The sequence below is a fragment of the Hypanus sabinus genome, chromosome 31, assembly GCF_030144855.1.
Source record: "Hypanus sabinus isolate sHypSab1 chromosome 31, sHypSab1.hap1, whole genome shotgun sequence".
In the NCBI taxonomy this organism is placed as follows: Eukaryota; Metazoa; Chordata; class Chondrichthyes; order Myliobatiformes; family Dasyatidae; genus Hypanus; species Hypanus sabinus.
Window position 1 is genome coordinate 30,756,070 of NC_082736.1, and position 16,152 is coordinate 30,772,221.

General features: G+C 49.4%; 1 protein-coding gene across 2 annotated transcripts in view; it reads left to right on the forward strand.

Moving 5' to 3' along the window:
* The first annotated feature begins 483 nt into the window (after nucleotides 1–483).
* The window catches only part of bbs1 (Bardet-Biedl syndrome 1), a 67,695-nt gene continuing 52,026 nt past the window's right edge, over nucleotides 484–16,152 (forward strand). The window contains exons 1-7 of one of the 2 annotated variants that reach the window (XM_059955313.1): nucleotides 484–509; nucleotides 1,295–1,368; nucleotides 3,495–3,529; nucleotides 6,154–6,426; nucleotides 9,937–9,983; nucleotides 14,359–14,397; nucleotides 15,386–15,458. In XM_059955313.1, the coding sequence (XP_059811296.1) occupies nucleotides 499–509; nucleotides 1,295–1,368; nucleotides 3,495–3,529; nucleotides 6,154–6,426; nucleotides 9,937–9,983; nucleotides 14,359–14,397; nucleotides 15,386–15,458 (552 nt within the window). In that variant the 5' untranslated portion in view covers nucleotides 484–498. Of the gene's footprint in view, nucleotides 510–777; nucleotides 904–1,294; nucleotides 1,369–3,494; nucleotides 3,530–6,153; nucleotides 6,427–9,936; nucleotides 9,984–14,358; nucleotides 14,398–15,385; nucleotides 15,459–16,152 lie in introns of those variants that run through there. The other variant, XM_059955312.1, reaches the window with a different exon arrangement.

Genomic DNA, 16,152 nt, shown 5'->3' on the forward strand with positions numbered 1-16,152 from the left:
TGTGCCAATCATGCAAGCTACTCTAAAAACTACTTAGAATTTCCCTTGTGCATAGCCCTCTATTTTTCTATGTACCTAAGAGTCTCTTAAAAGACCCTATTGTATCCACTTCCACCACCGTCACCAGCAGTGCATTCTACACATCCACCAGTCTCTGTGTGAAAAACTTACCCCTGACCCTTGTACCTACTTCCAAGCACCTTAAAACTATGCCCCCTTGTGTTAGCCATTTCTGCCCTGGGAAAAAGCCTCTGGCTATCCACCCGATCAATGCCTCTCATCATCTTGTACACCTCTATCGTGTTACCTCTCATCGTCGCTCCAAGGAGAAAAGGCTGAGTTCACTCAACCTATTCTCATAAGGCATGCCCCCCCCCCACCTCCCCAATCCAGGCAGCATCCTCTGCACCCCTTCTATGGCCTCCACGTCCTTCCTCTGTGAATAGAGTGGACAGCCAGCACTCTTCCCCAGGGCTCCACTGCTCAGTACAAGAGGACATGGCTTTAAGGTAAGGGGAGGGAAGTTCAAGGGGGATATTAGAGGAAGGTTTTTTACTCAGAGAGTGGTTGGTGCGTGGAATGAGTCAGTGGTGGAGGCAGATACACTAGTGAAATTTAAGAGACAGATATATGGAGGAACTTAAGGCGGGGAGGGGGGAGGCAGGATTTAAGGGTCGGCATAACAGTGTGGGCCGAAGGGCCTGTACTGCGCTGTACCATTCTATGTTCTAATCTACACCCACACCGAGAGACCCCCGAGCCGTAAATCCGGGGCCGGAACGTATGTTCAGGCTGTGCGCAGGGGAGGGACAGTTGTCAGCGCGGGACCGGAGGCGGGTTGCCGTGGCGACAAGGCCTACACAGATCGGCGAGGGCGCGGATCATGGCCGAGGGCGGGGAGAAGTGAGACGGGGGCGGGGACGAACGTGTCTGGCGGGGCTTTGCATAAGGGTGTCAGTGTACAGCGGGTGTGGGTGGCGGTCGATGAGGTGTCGGGGTTCGTGGGGAGTCAGTGGGCCAAGTTAGGGACTGGTTTGCATTGATTGATCCTGTCCCCCTTCCTTTCCAGTCCCGATGAAGAGTCTCTACCTGACCCGACTGTTTATTCCCCTCCACAGATGCTGCCTGTCCTGCTAAGTTTCTCTAGCGTTTTGTTTGTGTTATGTCTTCCTTGAGGCAGAGGGAGGACTGACAAGTTGCTTCTTCTTGCAACCTCCAAGCCCGTGACTTCCATCAACTGTACAGGCAGTTCTGACAACAGTTTTATATATTTTTTCCCTTTCTCCCCCTGCAGCGAAGCCAATGAGAAGTGGCTGGATGCTCATTACGACCCCGTGGCTAACCTCTTCACCTTCTCCTCCTGTGTGGGTAGGTGGATCACACAAACAAGATGCTGGAAAAATCCGAGCAACGCGTAACAAAATGCTGGAGAAACTGAGCAGGCCAGGTAGCATCTGTGGAAAGAGAGTACAGCTGACTGTGGCCTGGCTTGCTGAGTTCCCCCAGCATTTTGATTATGTGTGTGTGTGTGTGTGTGTGTGTGTTGCTGGGTAGGTAGATCGCCTGTCAATTCATTGCATTTTTGTTTGGGACTTTGACCTAACCCCCTGCCAGTCCCATCTCACATCCCTTCCCATCCCTCCCGCTGCTTGGCCTCTGTAACCTCACCCATCTTCCAGAACTTTTCCAAGAACTGCGCGTTCTTCCAACCTCATCCCATTGCATGTGTCCCTCAATAAAGAAGTCTCTGGAGGTACATTTTTTAATTGTTTCTCCATCTATATTAATAATTTGGATGGTAATGTGGTAAAGTGGATCATCAGATTTGTGGTTGACACCAAGATGGGGTGGGTAACAGAGTGAGAAAGTTATGTGGGCAGAGCGAGGAAGTTGTCAAAGCTTGCTTGACTCTACTGGCTGGAATTCAGAAGAACGAGAGGAGGTCTCACTGAAACACATAAAATTCTGGAAAGGATAGATAGGATGGAGGCAGGAAAGTTGTTTCCACTGGTAGGTGAGACTAGAACTAGGGGACGCAGCCTCGAGATTTGGGGAGGTAGATCTAGGACGGAGATGAGAAGAAATTGCTTTTCCCAGAGGGTGGTGAATCTGTGGAATTCTCTGCCCAATGAAGCAGTGGAGGCTACCTCAGTAATTATATTTAAGACAAAGTTGGATAGATTTTTGCATAGTAGGGGAATTAAAGGTTATGGGGAAAAGGCAGATAGGTGGAGATGAGTCCATGGCCAGATCAGCCGTGATCTTATTGAATGGCGGGGCAGGCTCGACGGGTCAGATGTCGTACTCCTGCTCCTATTTCTTATGTTCTTATGATCTTATATGGTGGGACCTAGACCAGTTGGAAAAATGGCAATTGGGACTTAATGCATGAAATTAGAACAATACAGGTGTGAGGTGCTGCACCCTGGGAGGACAAACTGGGGTAAGGACACTGAGGTGTGTGTGGTGGAACATGGGGATCTGGGAATACAAATTCATCATTCCTTGAAAGTGGCATCACGGGTAAACTGGGCCATAAAGAGAGCTTTTGACATATTAGCTTTCGTAAATAAGGTACTGTGTTAGAGTGTTAAATAGAAATTATATCATTGTAGATTTACAGGGATGTTGCCTGGATTGGGGAGCGTGCCTTGTGAGAATAGGTTGAGTGAACTTGGCCTTTTCTCCTTGGAGCGACGGAGGATGAGAGGTGACCTGATAGAGGTGTACAAGATGATGAGGGGCATTGATCGTGTGGATAGCCGGCGGCTTTCTCCCAGGGCTGAAATGGCTGGCACGACAGGGCACAGTTTTAAGGTGCTTGGAAGTAGGTACAGAGGAGATGTCGGAGGTAAGTTTTTTGCACAGAGAGCGGTGTGTGTTTGTGTGTGGAATGCACTGCCAGCGATGGTGGTACAATAGGGTCTTTTAAGAGACTCTTGGATAGGTATAGGAGCTTAGAAAAATAGAGGGCTACGCAGTAGAGAAATTCTAGGCAGTTTCTACAGTAGGTTACGTTGTGGGCCGAAGGTCCTGTAATGAGCTGGAGATTTCTATGTTCTAAGGAGAGATTTGGAGCATTGTGTGCAGTTTTGGTTACCTACCTGTAAGATATCAACAGGATTGAAAGAGTGCAGAGTAACAGTTCAGGGGAATCTGAGGGGAAGCCTCTTCACTCAGAGGATGGTAATAATGCGGTACAGGTTGCAAGCAGAGGTGGATGTGGGTTTGATTTCAACATTTAAGAGACGTCTGTCCACCAGGCGGCAACCTTTCCCAAGGATCTCACCCATCTGGTGAACATGTAGAGAGTTGTACACTGCAGTACCCAGCGAAGAAAAAATGGCAGTTAGAGTGAAATATGGGATGTTACCCTGGACCTTTCTCATCCAAACTTTGAACTCTGGCCATTAGCTCTCTGAAACAAGACTCGGAGCAGAGTGAGCTGGAAACGTGGAACAATTCAGTAACGGGTCACCTCTTTTCCTTTACAGCCCTAGCAGACCTGCAAGGAGATGGTGAGAACAAGGTAATAGGATTCTTGTTTCTTGTTAATTAGTTTGGTATAGCATGTCTGCACGTTGAGAAGGCAGTGCAGTTAGACTCCCCCCCCCCGATGATGGTGTCATTTGTCAGTACGCCAGTGTAAGGGGGAAGGAAATGATTGTTAATCCAGATCTGATGCAGCATAAAATACCCGCACAATATGCATAAATAACACGATAAGTGCAAAAGATTGCCTCATATCATCATCATTATCTGCCGTGTCGTATGATGAGGGTGATCATGGTCTCGTGACCGTGATTGATCTTGGCAAATTATTCCACAGAAGTGGTTTGCCATTGTCACCTTCTGGGCCAGTGACTTTACAAGACGGGTGAACCCCCCGCCATTATCAATACTCTTCATAGTCGCTTAACCAGGACTTGTGATGTGCACTGGCTGCTCGTACGACCGTCGATACCTGCTCACAGGGCTCCACGCAATTCTGATCGGGGGGCTAAGCAGGTGCTACACCTTGCCCAAGGGTGACCTGCAGGCTAGCTGAGGGAAGGAGCACCTCACACCGCCTTTGGTAGAGACGTATCTCCACTGCAACACCCTTGTTTGCATTGACTAGTTGTACATGAAGTGACACTGGGTATGAGGTGTAATAACAGCAGAGAAGGACCTTAAAATACAAGGCAGGGTGATAGCAGGAGAATTTCTTCCCGACAAAGGAGAGCAGGTCACCTCCTCACCAGAATTAATAGAAATGTCAAAACCGAGGCCCGTGGTGTTTTGCCGAGTTGCGTGCGCAATGGCAACTCAAACAAACCGGTGCTGCTGCCGGTGACTGTGCGGGGAGTGATCTTGTACGACTCGCCCTCCGATCAATCCTGTGATGTTCAAAAAAAAGTCGAAGAAGTGCACTCAATACTTTGTTTGTTTGGGTGGGTGGACGGATTTTCCCCTGGACAAACACGCCGATAGCCCCAGGCATCGCATTAGCAACTAGCAAAGCAGACAATCTTGAAACGATGAAACTAAAACTAGTGATGTTAAATGTAATCAAGTGAAGTTGAACGATTTCAAATGCAAAGTTAAGCAGCTAGCCAAAGATACGACATCTGTCAGTCCCCAGCTCTAAAACTGACCAGAACAAAGCGCGATTACGTAACTAAACCCTTTGCTTTTACCACATCCCTCACCCAAAGGTTCGCTTCTGTTTATTTATTGGGCTACAGTGCAGGGTAGACACTTCCAGCTATTTGAGCCACGCTGTTCAGCAAACCCGCGATATAACCTGGCCTAATCATGGGACATACACAGTGACCAATGAGTCTACTAACTGGTAGTCTTCGGACTGTGGGAGGAAACCCACGCGGTCACGGGGAGAGCATACAAACTCCTTACAGGCAGCGGCAGGAATTGAACCGGTATCGCTGATACTATAAAGCATTGTGCTGACCAATACGCTACTGTACCGCCCTAATAGAGAACGTATACAACCTGAAACTCTTGCTCTTCACAGACGCCCATGAAAGAGGAGATCCCATAGAGTGAATGGCAGAACTATCAAAGGCCCTCTCCTCCCCCTTCGCACAAGCAGCAGCTCCTCTCGCAGAAGCACTAAACCCCCTCCCTGCCACTTCACCACCATGCAAACAGCAGGAGAAGCCCCCCCCCCCCCACCGAGACCTAATCCAGAGTCCATCTAGAGTTACAGCCCGTAACCCAGCACTTCGGTGTCTCAAACGGGCTCCCTCTCTCTTTCCATCGAGAGGTCGCCCCTGCTACGACGGGAGTGGAGACCAGCAACTCGCTATTCCGAGGTTGCAACCTTCCCACGTGACTAGTTACCGTGAGAAACGCACAACACAGAATGCAGTGCAGACAGGAAGCAGATGCTTGGCTCCTAGCTTGCGGTTTGATTTTATGGTCAGGCTGGAATTACTTCAGAGTTTGACTGGAGGTAGCCGAATCATGGAAAGAGGAGGGGGCGCATATTAAGATGGCCGCCTCCTGCACGGAACCTCAGGCTGGCGGTTTCCCCTCCCCTCTTCCCGTGCAATTAAGTCCAGGGCCGAATGTTCATCTTTAAAAAGACAAGTGCGTGGATTGGAAAGGTTTAGAAGGTTATGGTCCAAATGCTGGACTCGCCTGGGTTGGACTGAAGGGCTCTTTGTGTGACGTATACTACTCTGGTTTAATAGACTTAAAGGGCTGAATGTTCTTCACCTATTTTCACCGCTGTCGGTTGTCCTTCACTGACGTGAGACCTGTGCGGGTCAGGTTTTAAAGTGGAAACAGCGTTACACTGGGGCAGTCCCGTCCTCTCGACCTCGGGTATGAGCGGTCGTCACAGACCAGTGTCTCCCCCGGTTGCAGCGGAAGACTGTGTCTTCTTCCGTGCCTTGCCATGCCCTTCGTTCTCCCCGGAGCGTTGCTGAACCGCCTTCCTGGCCGTTGGATCTCGCTCTAGATCTCGTCCGCCCTGTCCACTGCGTGTGCTGGGACGGGCTTGTCCCCTTCTCTCTCTGGGGTATGAGGTCCCCTGGCTACCCTCCCACCTGGTTTAGCCTGCCTGCTGAAGGTTGCATGCGAACCACAGGTGAGAGCTGAGTGTCCGGTGGGGCCCCAGTTATTAACTGCGCTCTGTCGTTGACTCAGCTGATCATCGGAGACCTGGGCATGGGTCAGTACAACACAAAGCTGAAGGTGTACAAAGGGACCAGCATGGTATCGGAGCACGCGCTGATGGACCTGCCAACTGGCGTCATTGCGTTCCTCATGGACACCAACGAGCCCAGGACTCCCGCCGTGGCGGTTGCTTCTGGACCCTACATCTACGTCTACAAGAACCTCCGGCCCTACTTCAAGTTCACCCTGCCCTCCCTGGAGGTCAACTCCGTGGAGCAGGACGTGTGGAACCAGGTCAAGGAGGTGAGGGAAATCTTCAATAAACTTTAATATGGTAAAGAGTCAGCATTTCAAGCTACTGTTTATTCCTTTCCATAGGTGCTGCCTGACCTGCTGAGTTCCTCCAGTGTTTTGTGTGTGTTGCTCTGCGTTTCTAGCATTGTACATTATTGTGTACAGTTTTGGTCTCCAGGGTTAAGGAAGGACATCCTGGCTGTAGAGGAAGTGCAGCGTAGATTCACGAGGTTAATTCCTGGGATGTCCAGACTGTCTTATGCAGAGAGGTTAGAGAGACTGGGCTTGTACACGCTGGAATTAAGGAGATTGAGAGGGGATCTGATTGCAACATATAAGATTATTAAGGGATTGGACAAGATAGAGGCAGGAAATATGTTCCAGATGCTGGGAGATTCCTGTACCAGAGGGCATGGTTTGAGAATAAGGGGTAGGTCATTTAGGACAGAGTTAAGGAAAAACTTCTTCTCCCAGAGAGTTGTGGGGTTCTGGAATGCACTGCCTCGGAAGGCAGTGGAGGCCAATTCTCTGGATGCTTTCAAGAAGGAGCTAGATAGGTATCTTATGGATAGGGGAATCAAGGGATATGGGGACAAGGCAGGAACCGGGTATTGATAGTAGTTGATCAGCCATTTTCTCAAAATGGCGGTGCAGGCTCGAAGGGCCGAATGGTCTACTTCTGCACCTATTGTCTATTTGCAGAATCTCTTGTGTTTAAGTAGTTTGATCATAGCGGAATGCAGAACATAAACACACAGGTCTCTTATTCCTGCTCCAGCTCCTTTAACTGGATCCCTCTCACTCCCTCTGCTCTCTTCCCACAACCTGGCACGTATTCCTTCTTCCTGTCTTCCTACACTTCAAGTTTTAGAAACAGCTTCTTCCCCTCCGCCATCAGATCTCTGAACGGAAGAAACAGACACGGATTTCTGATCCATGAACACGACCTCGCTATTTTCACTCTCTTCTTTGCACTGTTTAATGACATGCACTCAGTTGCACTTTATTAGGTACCTCCTGTGCTTGTAAAACAGTACAGCTACTGCTGAATCCCGTTCAGAGTTGCTCTTGTGCGCACTCTTACTGTTGTAGTGGGTGGTTATTCACGTTACTGTCGCCTTCCTGTCAGCTTGAACCAGTCTGGCCGTTCTCCTCTGACCTCCCTCATTAACAAGGCAATTTTGCCCACAGAACTGTTGCTGTTTTCTTTGCACCATTCTCTCTGAACCGTAGAGGCTGCTGTGCATGAAAATGTGCTGTGCTGTGCAGTTTCCGAGATGCTCGTTCCATGGTCAAAGTCACTTCGATCACATTTCTTCCCCCATTCTGATATTTGATCTGAACAACAACTGAACCTCTTGACCGTGTCTGCATGCTTTCGTGCACTGAGTCGCTGCCACGTGATTGGCTGATGAGATAATTGCATTAAGGAGCAGGTGCACCTAATAAAGTAGCCAATATTTCTTGTAATTTATAGTACTTTTTAATATATTGCATTGTACTGCTGCTGCAAAACAGCAAACCTCATGACGTATGTTATTGATATTAAACCTAATTCTGACTCAATCACCTTCACATTATGCCCCCTTATTATCAGCCATTTCTGCTCTGTGGAAAAGTCTCTGGTCTTTTGATCTGGTGCCTCTAATCTTGTACACCTCTATCAAGCCACTTCTCTTCCTCCTTCACTCCAAAAAAAAAGGTCCATACTCTCTTAGGCAGCATCTTCCCGATCACAGCGTACGGTGTCAAAAAATTTCCCTCCTTTCCTTGCTGGTTCTTTAGCCAACTGCCCTTGCTCCGTGCTCCCCTCTGGTCTCCTGCCCTCAATTAAACCTCTCCTTAGCAATGGAGAATGAGGTGGGACTTAATAGTGAGATGTGAGGCATAGACTGAATGGAGAGCCAGCGCCTTCTTCCCAGGGTGGAAATGGCGAATATGAACGGGCATAATTTTAAGGTGATTGGAGGCGAGTGTAGGGGGTAATGTCAGAGGTAGGTTTTTTTTAAAAACACTGAGTGGTGGGTGTGTGAAACACCCTGCCAGGGGGTGAACAGTACCTTGCTATTCTTTGCTCCCTTTTTGCACTACCTATTTTATATTTCATAGATTTGTAATTTATAACATATTTTATATATTGCACTGTCCTACTGCTGTAAAATAGCACACTTCACGATTGGATCCTCAATACCCTCACTTGTAGACCCTAGTCAATTCGGATTGGCAACAAAATCTCCTCTGCGATCCCCACTAGCATAGGTGCACCACAGGGCTGTGAGCTGAACCCCCGATCTACTTGCTTTATATTTACGGCTGTGTGGCTAAGCACAGCTCCAATGCCGCGCTCGAGTTTGCCGACGACGCCACTGTCGCGGGTCGAATCAAAGGCAGTGATGAGTCAGCGTACAGGAGGGTGACTGGCAATCTGGCTGATTTGAGGGGTTGCTGTTGTGCCCCCCCTCTTACTCAACGTCAGCAGGACGATAGCAGAGCTGATTATTGACTTCAGGAGCTGAAAACCAAAGGTCAACGTGCCAGTCCTCATTGGGGGGTTCAGAGGTGGGGAGGATCAGTGACTTCAAATTCCTCACTGTTGTCATTTCAGATGACCAGCACCTAAGTACAGTTATGAAGAAAGCACAGCAGCACCTCTACTGTCTTAGAAGTTTGTGAAGATGGTCATGCCATCTAAAACTTCTGACAAACTTACGTAGATATAACCAGTTGTATCATGGCCTGATACGGAAACACCAATGCCCTTGAGCGGAATATCCTACAAAAAGTAGTAGATACGGCCCAGTCCACCACGGGTAAAGCTCTTTCCACCACTGAGCACATCTACATGGAGCGCTGTCGCAGGAAAGCGGCATCCATCATCAGGGACCCCCACCACCCAGGCCGCGCTCTCTTCTCGCTGCCGTCATCAGGAAGGAGATACAGGAGCCTCAGGTCCCACATCACCAGGTTGAGGAAGAGTTATTACCCCTCAACCATCAGGCTCTTGAACCAGGGGGGATATCTTCACTCAGATTTACTTGCCCCACCCCTGAGATGTTCCCACAACCGGAGGACTCATTTCAAAGATTTATTGCCTCTTTATTTATTGTTATTATTTCTTTTTGTATTTTCACAGTTAATTGGCTTTTGCACACTGGTTGTCCTCCCTGTTGGCGCGGTCTTTCATTGATTCTATTCCGGTTACAGGGCTTATTGAGTGTGCCCGCAGGAAAATGAGTCTCAGGATTGTATAAGGTGACCTTTGATGATAAATTTACTCTGAACCTTGGACTCTTTAACCTCTGAAAGAAAGTTTCTTGTATCATATGCCTTGCAGTGCCAAGGGAGGGACAGAACCAGGGGAAGTGGATGCTATTTGGGATGCAGTTGAGAGTGGGCAGATTGGAAAAAAGAGAATCGGTACAGGCTCGACGGGTGGAATGGTCTGCTGAGGTGCAGTTGTCTGCAGTGTTCTTGGCTTGGACGCGGCGTGCATTGAACTAATCTGTTCTTTCTGCTCAGGACAAAATCGACCCGCTGACTGTCAAAGAGATGCTGGAGAGCCTCCGGTGAGTCGGCCTTTATCGTCAGACTGGATCAGTGCATCAGCTTGAGGAGGTACCCACTGGGGAGAGGGTGTGAGGGGCCCCGTCCTGACCAGAAGACTCTGTGGCAATGAACCCCACAGGCTGGCCACCCTCTGGCTACAGAAATCCCTCTTCGACTCTGTCCTAGGATCATCCTGGTATTCTGAGGCAGCCCCACCATTGGAAGCTTTTGCTCCACGTTCGCTCTGTCGAGGCCTTTCAATATTCCATAAGTTTCAATGAGATCCCCAACTCCCTCAGTCTTCTGAATTCCAGCAAGTACAGGCCCGGAGCCGTCAAACGCCCCTCACACATTAACTCTTTAATTCCCAGGATTGTTCTCTACTTTTATTGCAACCGACACATTCCCTGCCAGTTTCCCTTACCAGTGTAGCCTCCGTGCCCCCAATTTATCCCCCGTTCGCCTAGTGTGAACCGCCGTCGCCCCGCCAACAGTGCAATACTTTGGTGTAAATACGGTGTAATGCCCCCCCGTATATACCCACAACACAAATACCAGACAGTACACCAAAGGTGAGGAAATAATTGCAACTTTATAGTTATTTCTTAGTGATAGGTTAGTAGAAACAGATAACCCAAAGGTGCCAAATCAGTAAGTTTATCAGTTTGTGCACATGATATGTTAATACGTTGGAGCTCGTGCCTCCGGTTCCATCCACAACGACCTTCCGAGCCTTCGGCCACCGTCCAAACCGCCTACGTCCAGTATCCGGTGGCCTGGAACCACTGTCCACTCCTCACTCGTCCGTCCTCCTTGCTGTCCTCCCGAAAAAGACCGTGAACTCCCCTCAGCTCACACATACAAGATAGCATAACTATTCTCCATTGGTTAGTTTCTGCCCTTATCTACAGTTATAACCCAAACATTCTAGATACAGAAACCCATTACAGCATTACAGAGGAGCCATTTCATTATAACAACATTACAGAGAAGCCATTTTGTTAGCCCGAACAGTTAACACCACAGTTACTGGTACTGAGAGCCCTACACCAGTTTATTCAGTTTTCAGGCAAAGGAGCAAAATTAGGCTATTTGGCCCATCGGACCTTCTCCACCGTTCTATCATGTCTGATTTATTTTCCCTGTCGGTTTTGTTCTCCTGCCTTCCCCCCGTAACCTCTGGCACCTTGGCTAATCTAGAACCTGTCAATCTCCGCTTTAAATACTGCAATGACTTGGCCTCCACAGCCGTCTGTGGCAACAAATTCCACATTGCGGCAAGCTACAGTTAGCTTTAACGCACTGTGGCTTTTGGGGAACATAGAATCGTACAGCACAGTACAGGCTCTTTGGCCCACGATATTGAGCTGTTCTTATAAACTGCGTACTCTAAGAGCAATGTAACCCTTCCCTCCCACGTAGACCTTCTTGTTTCTGTCATGCATGTGCCTGTCTAAGAGGCTCTTGTATGTAAGTAATTACTCTTCTTTTACCCTAAGAAAAAAAATGGAGTCTGATGCCCCCACCTATACTTTCCTCCAATTACCCTAAAATTATGCCCCTCTGGCAAAATCCACCTCAGGCAAAATCACTGGCTGTCCACTCAGTCTGTGGTTCTCATCTCGCACACCTCTATCGTCACCTCTCATCCTTTTTCCACTCCGAGGAGAAAATCCCTAGCTTGCTTGACCAATCCTCATAAGACATGCTCAGTAATCTGGGTAGCATCCTGGTAAATCTCCTCTGCACCCTGTCTAAAGCTTCCACGTCCCTCCTATAATGAATCGACTGGAACTGAACACAGTTCAGGAGGGAGGGCGAGTCTGCCTTTAGACCATTGATCGTTACCAATTTCAAAGATGGTTGTATCTCCTGTGGTACGCACTTGCTGAATTCAGATCTTCTCCATTCCCAGCCTGCGGCACATCATTGCTCCACCGTTAGTAGCTGATCTTCTCTGGAATTCCCTCCCAGACCTCTGTGGCCTTCCGTGAAACCATCTTGGTGACTTGCTCTGATATCTCCTTAAGTCAAGCCAGGTCACTTTTTATTGTCATTTCAACCATAACTGCTGGTACAGTCCTCAGTAAAAATGAGACAACGTTTTTCAGGACCATGGTGTTACTTGAAACAGTACAAAAACTAGACTGAACTATGTAAAAACAACACAAAAAAAAACTACACTCGACTACAGACCTATCCAGGACTGCATAAAGTGCACAAAACAGTGCAGGCATTACAACAAATAATAAACAAGACAATAGGCACAGTAGAGGGCAGTAAGTTGGTGCCAGTCCAGGCTCCGGGTATTGAGGAGACTGATGGTTTGGGGGAAGAAACTGATAAGTAGTCTGGTCGTGAGAGCCCGCTGCCTTTTCCCAGACGGCAGGAGGGAGAAGAGTTTGTATGAGGGGTGCGTGGGGTCCTTCATAATGCTGCTTGCTTTGCGGATGGAGCGTGTGGTGTAAATGTCCGTGATGGTGGGAAGAGAGACCCCGATGATCTTCTCAGCTGACCCCACTATCCACTGCAGGGTCTTGCGATCCGAGACGGTGCAATTTCCGAACCAGGCAGTGACACAGCTGCTCAGGATGCTCTCGATACAACCCCTGTAGAATGTGATGAGGATGGGGGGGGAGCCTTCGCAGAAAGTAGAGACGTTGCTGGGCTTTCTTTGCTATGAAGCTGGTGTTGAGAGACCAGGTGAGATTCTCCGCCAGGTGAACACCAAGAAATTTGGTGCTCGTAACAATCTCTACCGAGGAGCCGTCGATGTTCTGTGGGGAGTGGTCGCTCCTGAAGTCAACAACCATCTCTCTTAAGATGCTCAGGCTCACGTTTACATTTTAACGCCATACCGCTTTGCCCTGTATTGAACACTCGGGGGGGGGGGGGGGATGTAACATTGTCAGGGCTGCAGCAAGCCTCAATAAGGGCAACTGTTCTCAACATTGTCCAGTGGAAGAGGTAGCTCATCATTAGCCACGTACAACCAGCACACTCAATCAATGTTCTCCCTACTTTTATTCCACCATTTCCCTTACCAATTTATTATTCAGTTTATGGACCATCAGACATGGGAGCAGTATTAGGCCGTTCAGCCCATCAAGTCTGCTCCGCCGTCCCATCATGGCTGATTTATTATCCCTCTCAACCCCGTTCCACTGGCTTCTCGCTGTAACCTTGGACGCCCTGGCTAATCAAGAACTTGCCAGCCTCCACTTTAGCTATACCCAATGATTAGAAGGATGAGAGGGGATCTGATTGAAACATATAAGATTATTAAGGGATTGGACATGCTAGAGGCAGGAAACATGCCCCCGATGTTGGGTGAGTCAAGAACCAGAGGCCAGAGTTTAAGAATAAGGGGTAGGCCATTTAGAACAGAGTTTTCACCCAGAGAGTTGTGGATCTGTGGAATGCTCTGCCTCAGAAGGCAGTGGAGGCCAATTCTCTGGATGCTTTCAAGAAAGAGTTAGATAAAGCTCTTAAAGGTAGCGAAGTCAAGGGGTATGGGGAGAGGATGTGGATGATCAGCCATGATCACAGTAAATGGCGGTGCTGGCTCGAAGGGGCCGAATGGCCTACTCCTGCACCTATTGTATATTGTCTATTGATTTGGGGACCAGAGCCATCTGTGACAATGAATTCCACAGATTCACCACCCTCTGTCGAAAGAAATTCCACCTTGTTCTTCTGAGGCTGTGCCCTCTGGTCCTAGACTCCCCCACTATAGGAAACATCCTCTCCACATCCACCCTGTCTGTGGTCCTAGACTCCCCCACTATAGGAAACATCCTCTCCACATCCACTCTGTCTGTGTCCTCTGGTCCTAGACTCCCCCACTATGGGAAACATCCTCTCCACATCCACTCTATCTGTGTCCTCTGGTCCTAGACTCCCCCATTATAGGAAACATCCTCTCCACATCCACTCTATCTGTGCCCTCTGGTCCTAGACTCCCCACTATAGGAAACATCCTCTCCACATCCACTCTATCCAGGCTTTACGATATTCGATAGGTTTTAGTGAGATCCCCCTCATTCTTCTAACCTCCAGTACAAGCCCAGAGCCATCAAAAGCTCCTTTTACTCCCGGCATCATTCTTACGAGCCTCCGCTGGACCCTTTCCGATGCCAGCTCACCCTTTCTTGAATAGAATTTCACACAATACTCCAAAAACAGTCTGACCAATTGCTTATAAAGCACATTCCTGCTTTTATATTCTAGTCCTCTCGAAGTGAAGGCTAACATTGCATCTGCCTTCCTCGCCACCGACTGAACCTGCATGTAGACCTTTAGGAACTCCTAAGTCCCTTTGCACCTCACTATTATACACGTGTACCCTTTGCAGTCCTCAGAGCGGTCATTTCTCTCATTCTGCTTGTACCACAGGGACAAGGGAGATGTGCCCCTGTCGGCGAGATCCCTGAGGTGAGTTGAATAATCCCTTACTCTAGACCATGGGTTCATAAGCTCTTTCTATGCCGTGGACCCCGACCATTAACTGAGGGGTCTGTGGACCCCAGGGTGGGAAATCCGGCTCTTGACTGTGCCCGTGGTTTGGCGAAGCTCCCTGCCTTGCCCTGGGGTTTGGCGGAGTTCTGCGCCGTCAGCGTGCCGGCGCTGAGGGAATGCCTCCCCGTTCACGGCAGTGCTCGCTCTGCGAGGGAGGGGTGCTGAGAGAGTGCCGTGCTGCGGGAGGGGCGGCGAGGAGGGAGCACCGAGCTGTGGGGTGGGGGGAAGGATCATTGCACGGCGAGGGGTTTGTACAGACGGAGCACCACTCTGTGAGAACGGTGGTACAGAGGGAGCCCCACTGGAGTAGAGAGGGTATCATACTGTGGCAGGAATGGTGCAGTCGGAGCCCCGCACGTTGAGGGGGTGCTACAGAAAATGCTGTACTTCCAGAGGGGTGGTGTAGAAGGAGCTCCACTTGTAGGACGAGTGCTGCGGAGGGAGCACCGTGCTGCTTGAGGGGTAGCGAGGAGAAAGTGCTGAATTGCAGGAGGGGACGGTGAGGAGGGAGCGCGACACTGAGGGAGGGGCAGTGAGGAGGGAGCACAAACTTCTTGGACAATTGCCATTTACATTTCCTCTCCCCCAGGTGAATCTAAAAGCTCCAAAAGTCACTGTTGTAAATGCGACAGAGAAGCTCGTGCTCAGTGTCATGGGCACAATATTTATCCCACATGAATGGAAGATTGTCGCACTGTTCTCTGGGTTGATTTTTGTTATCATGGATGGATTTCTGATGTCCAGGGGTGTGGGCAGTTTCAATTTTCGTTGTGAGCAACTGGTCCAATTGGCCTTCTCAATCAGTAACCCCCAGCGGACGTGGGGGAGTGTAGGCCGGATTGACTGGGTCTAAGCTTGTGGGTCTAAGTTCCCGACCTCTTCACCTGCTCTTCTCGTCGCTCAGGTACCTGATGTTGGAGCCTCACGAGATGGAGCCCTTTGTCAGTCTTCACAAGCTGCAGCCCATCAAACGGCAGGTACGTCCTCCATTGCTGCACAGTGACGTGTCTGGTTAGTGCAGTTCTATCGCAGAACCACTGACCCGGGTTCAATTCCCGCTGCCGCCCGCAAGGAGTTTGTCCATTTTCCCCGTGACCACATGGGTCTCCTCCCATATTCCAAGGGGGTGCGAGTTAATAGATTGATTGGTGGCCGGGTTATAACTGGGTAGCTGGGCCAGTCACGCGGGAGCCGAGTTCATGTAGCTCCATTTCAGGAAAGGGAGGGCTGAAGGAGCAAGCGACTTCACCTGGAACACGTTTCAGCACTCCGCAAGGCGCAACGCCGACTGCCTCAGAATGCAAAATGTTTGCAAAGTGCTTTATCTCTAAATAAAAACTCCCCCTGGACCAAATAAGTAGAGAAAAATTAATCTTCTAGCCCTAATTGCAGGTTAGGAGGTTAATTGGTCACACTGGTGTAACTGGGCAGAGCGGGCTCGTTGGGGCTGTTACTTTGCTGTATCTGGAAATGCGTAAAACAAATAACGTTTCCTGCCTCTTCCCCCTGGTGGTGCGGGTAAGCTTGAAAATGGGATGGGCTGTGGTGAAGGCAGGGGAGGGTGAGACGTGAGGCTCGGTGGCCAGGGGATGTGGTGGGGGGGGGGGAGATGGTGGGGTGCGGGGTGACCTGGGTTGCGCTGTAGGGAAAGGGCGACTCGGTAGCAGGGTG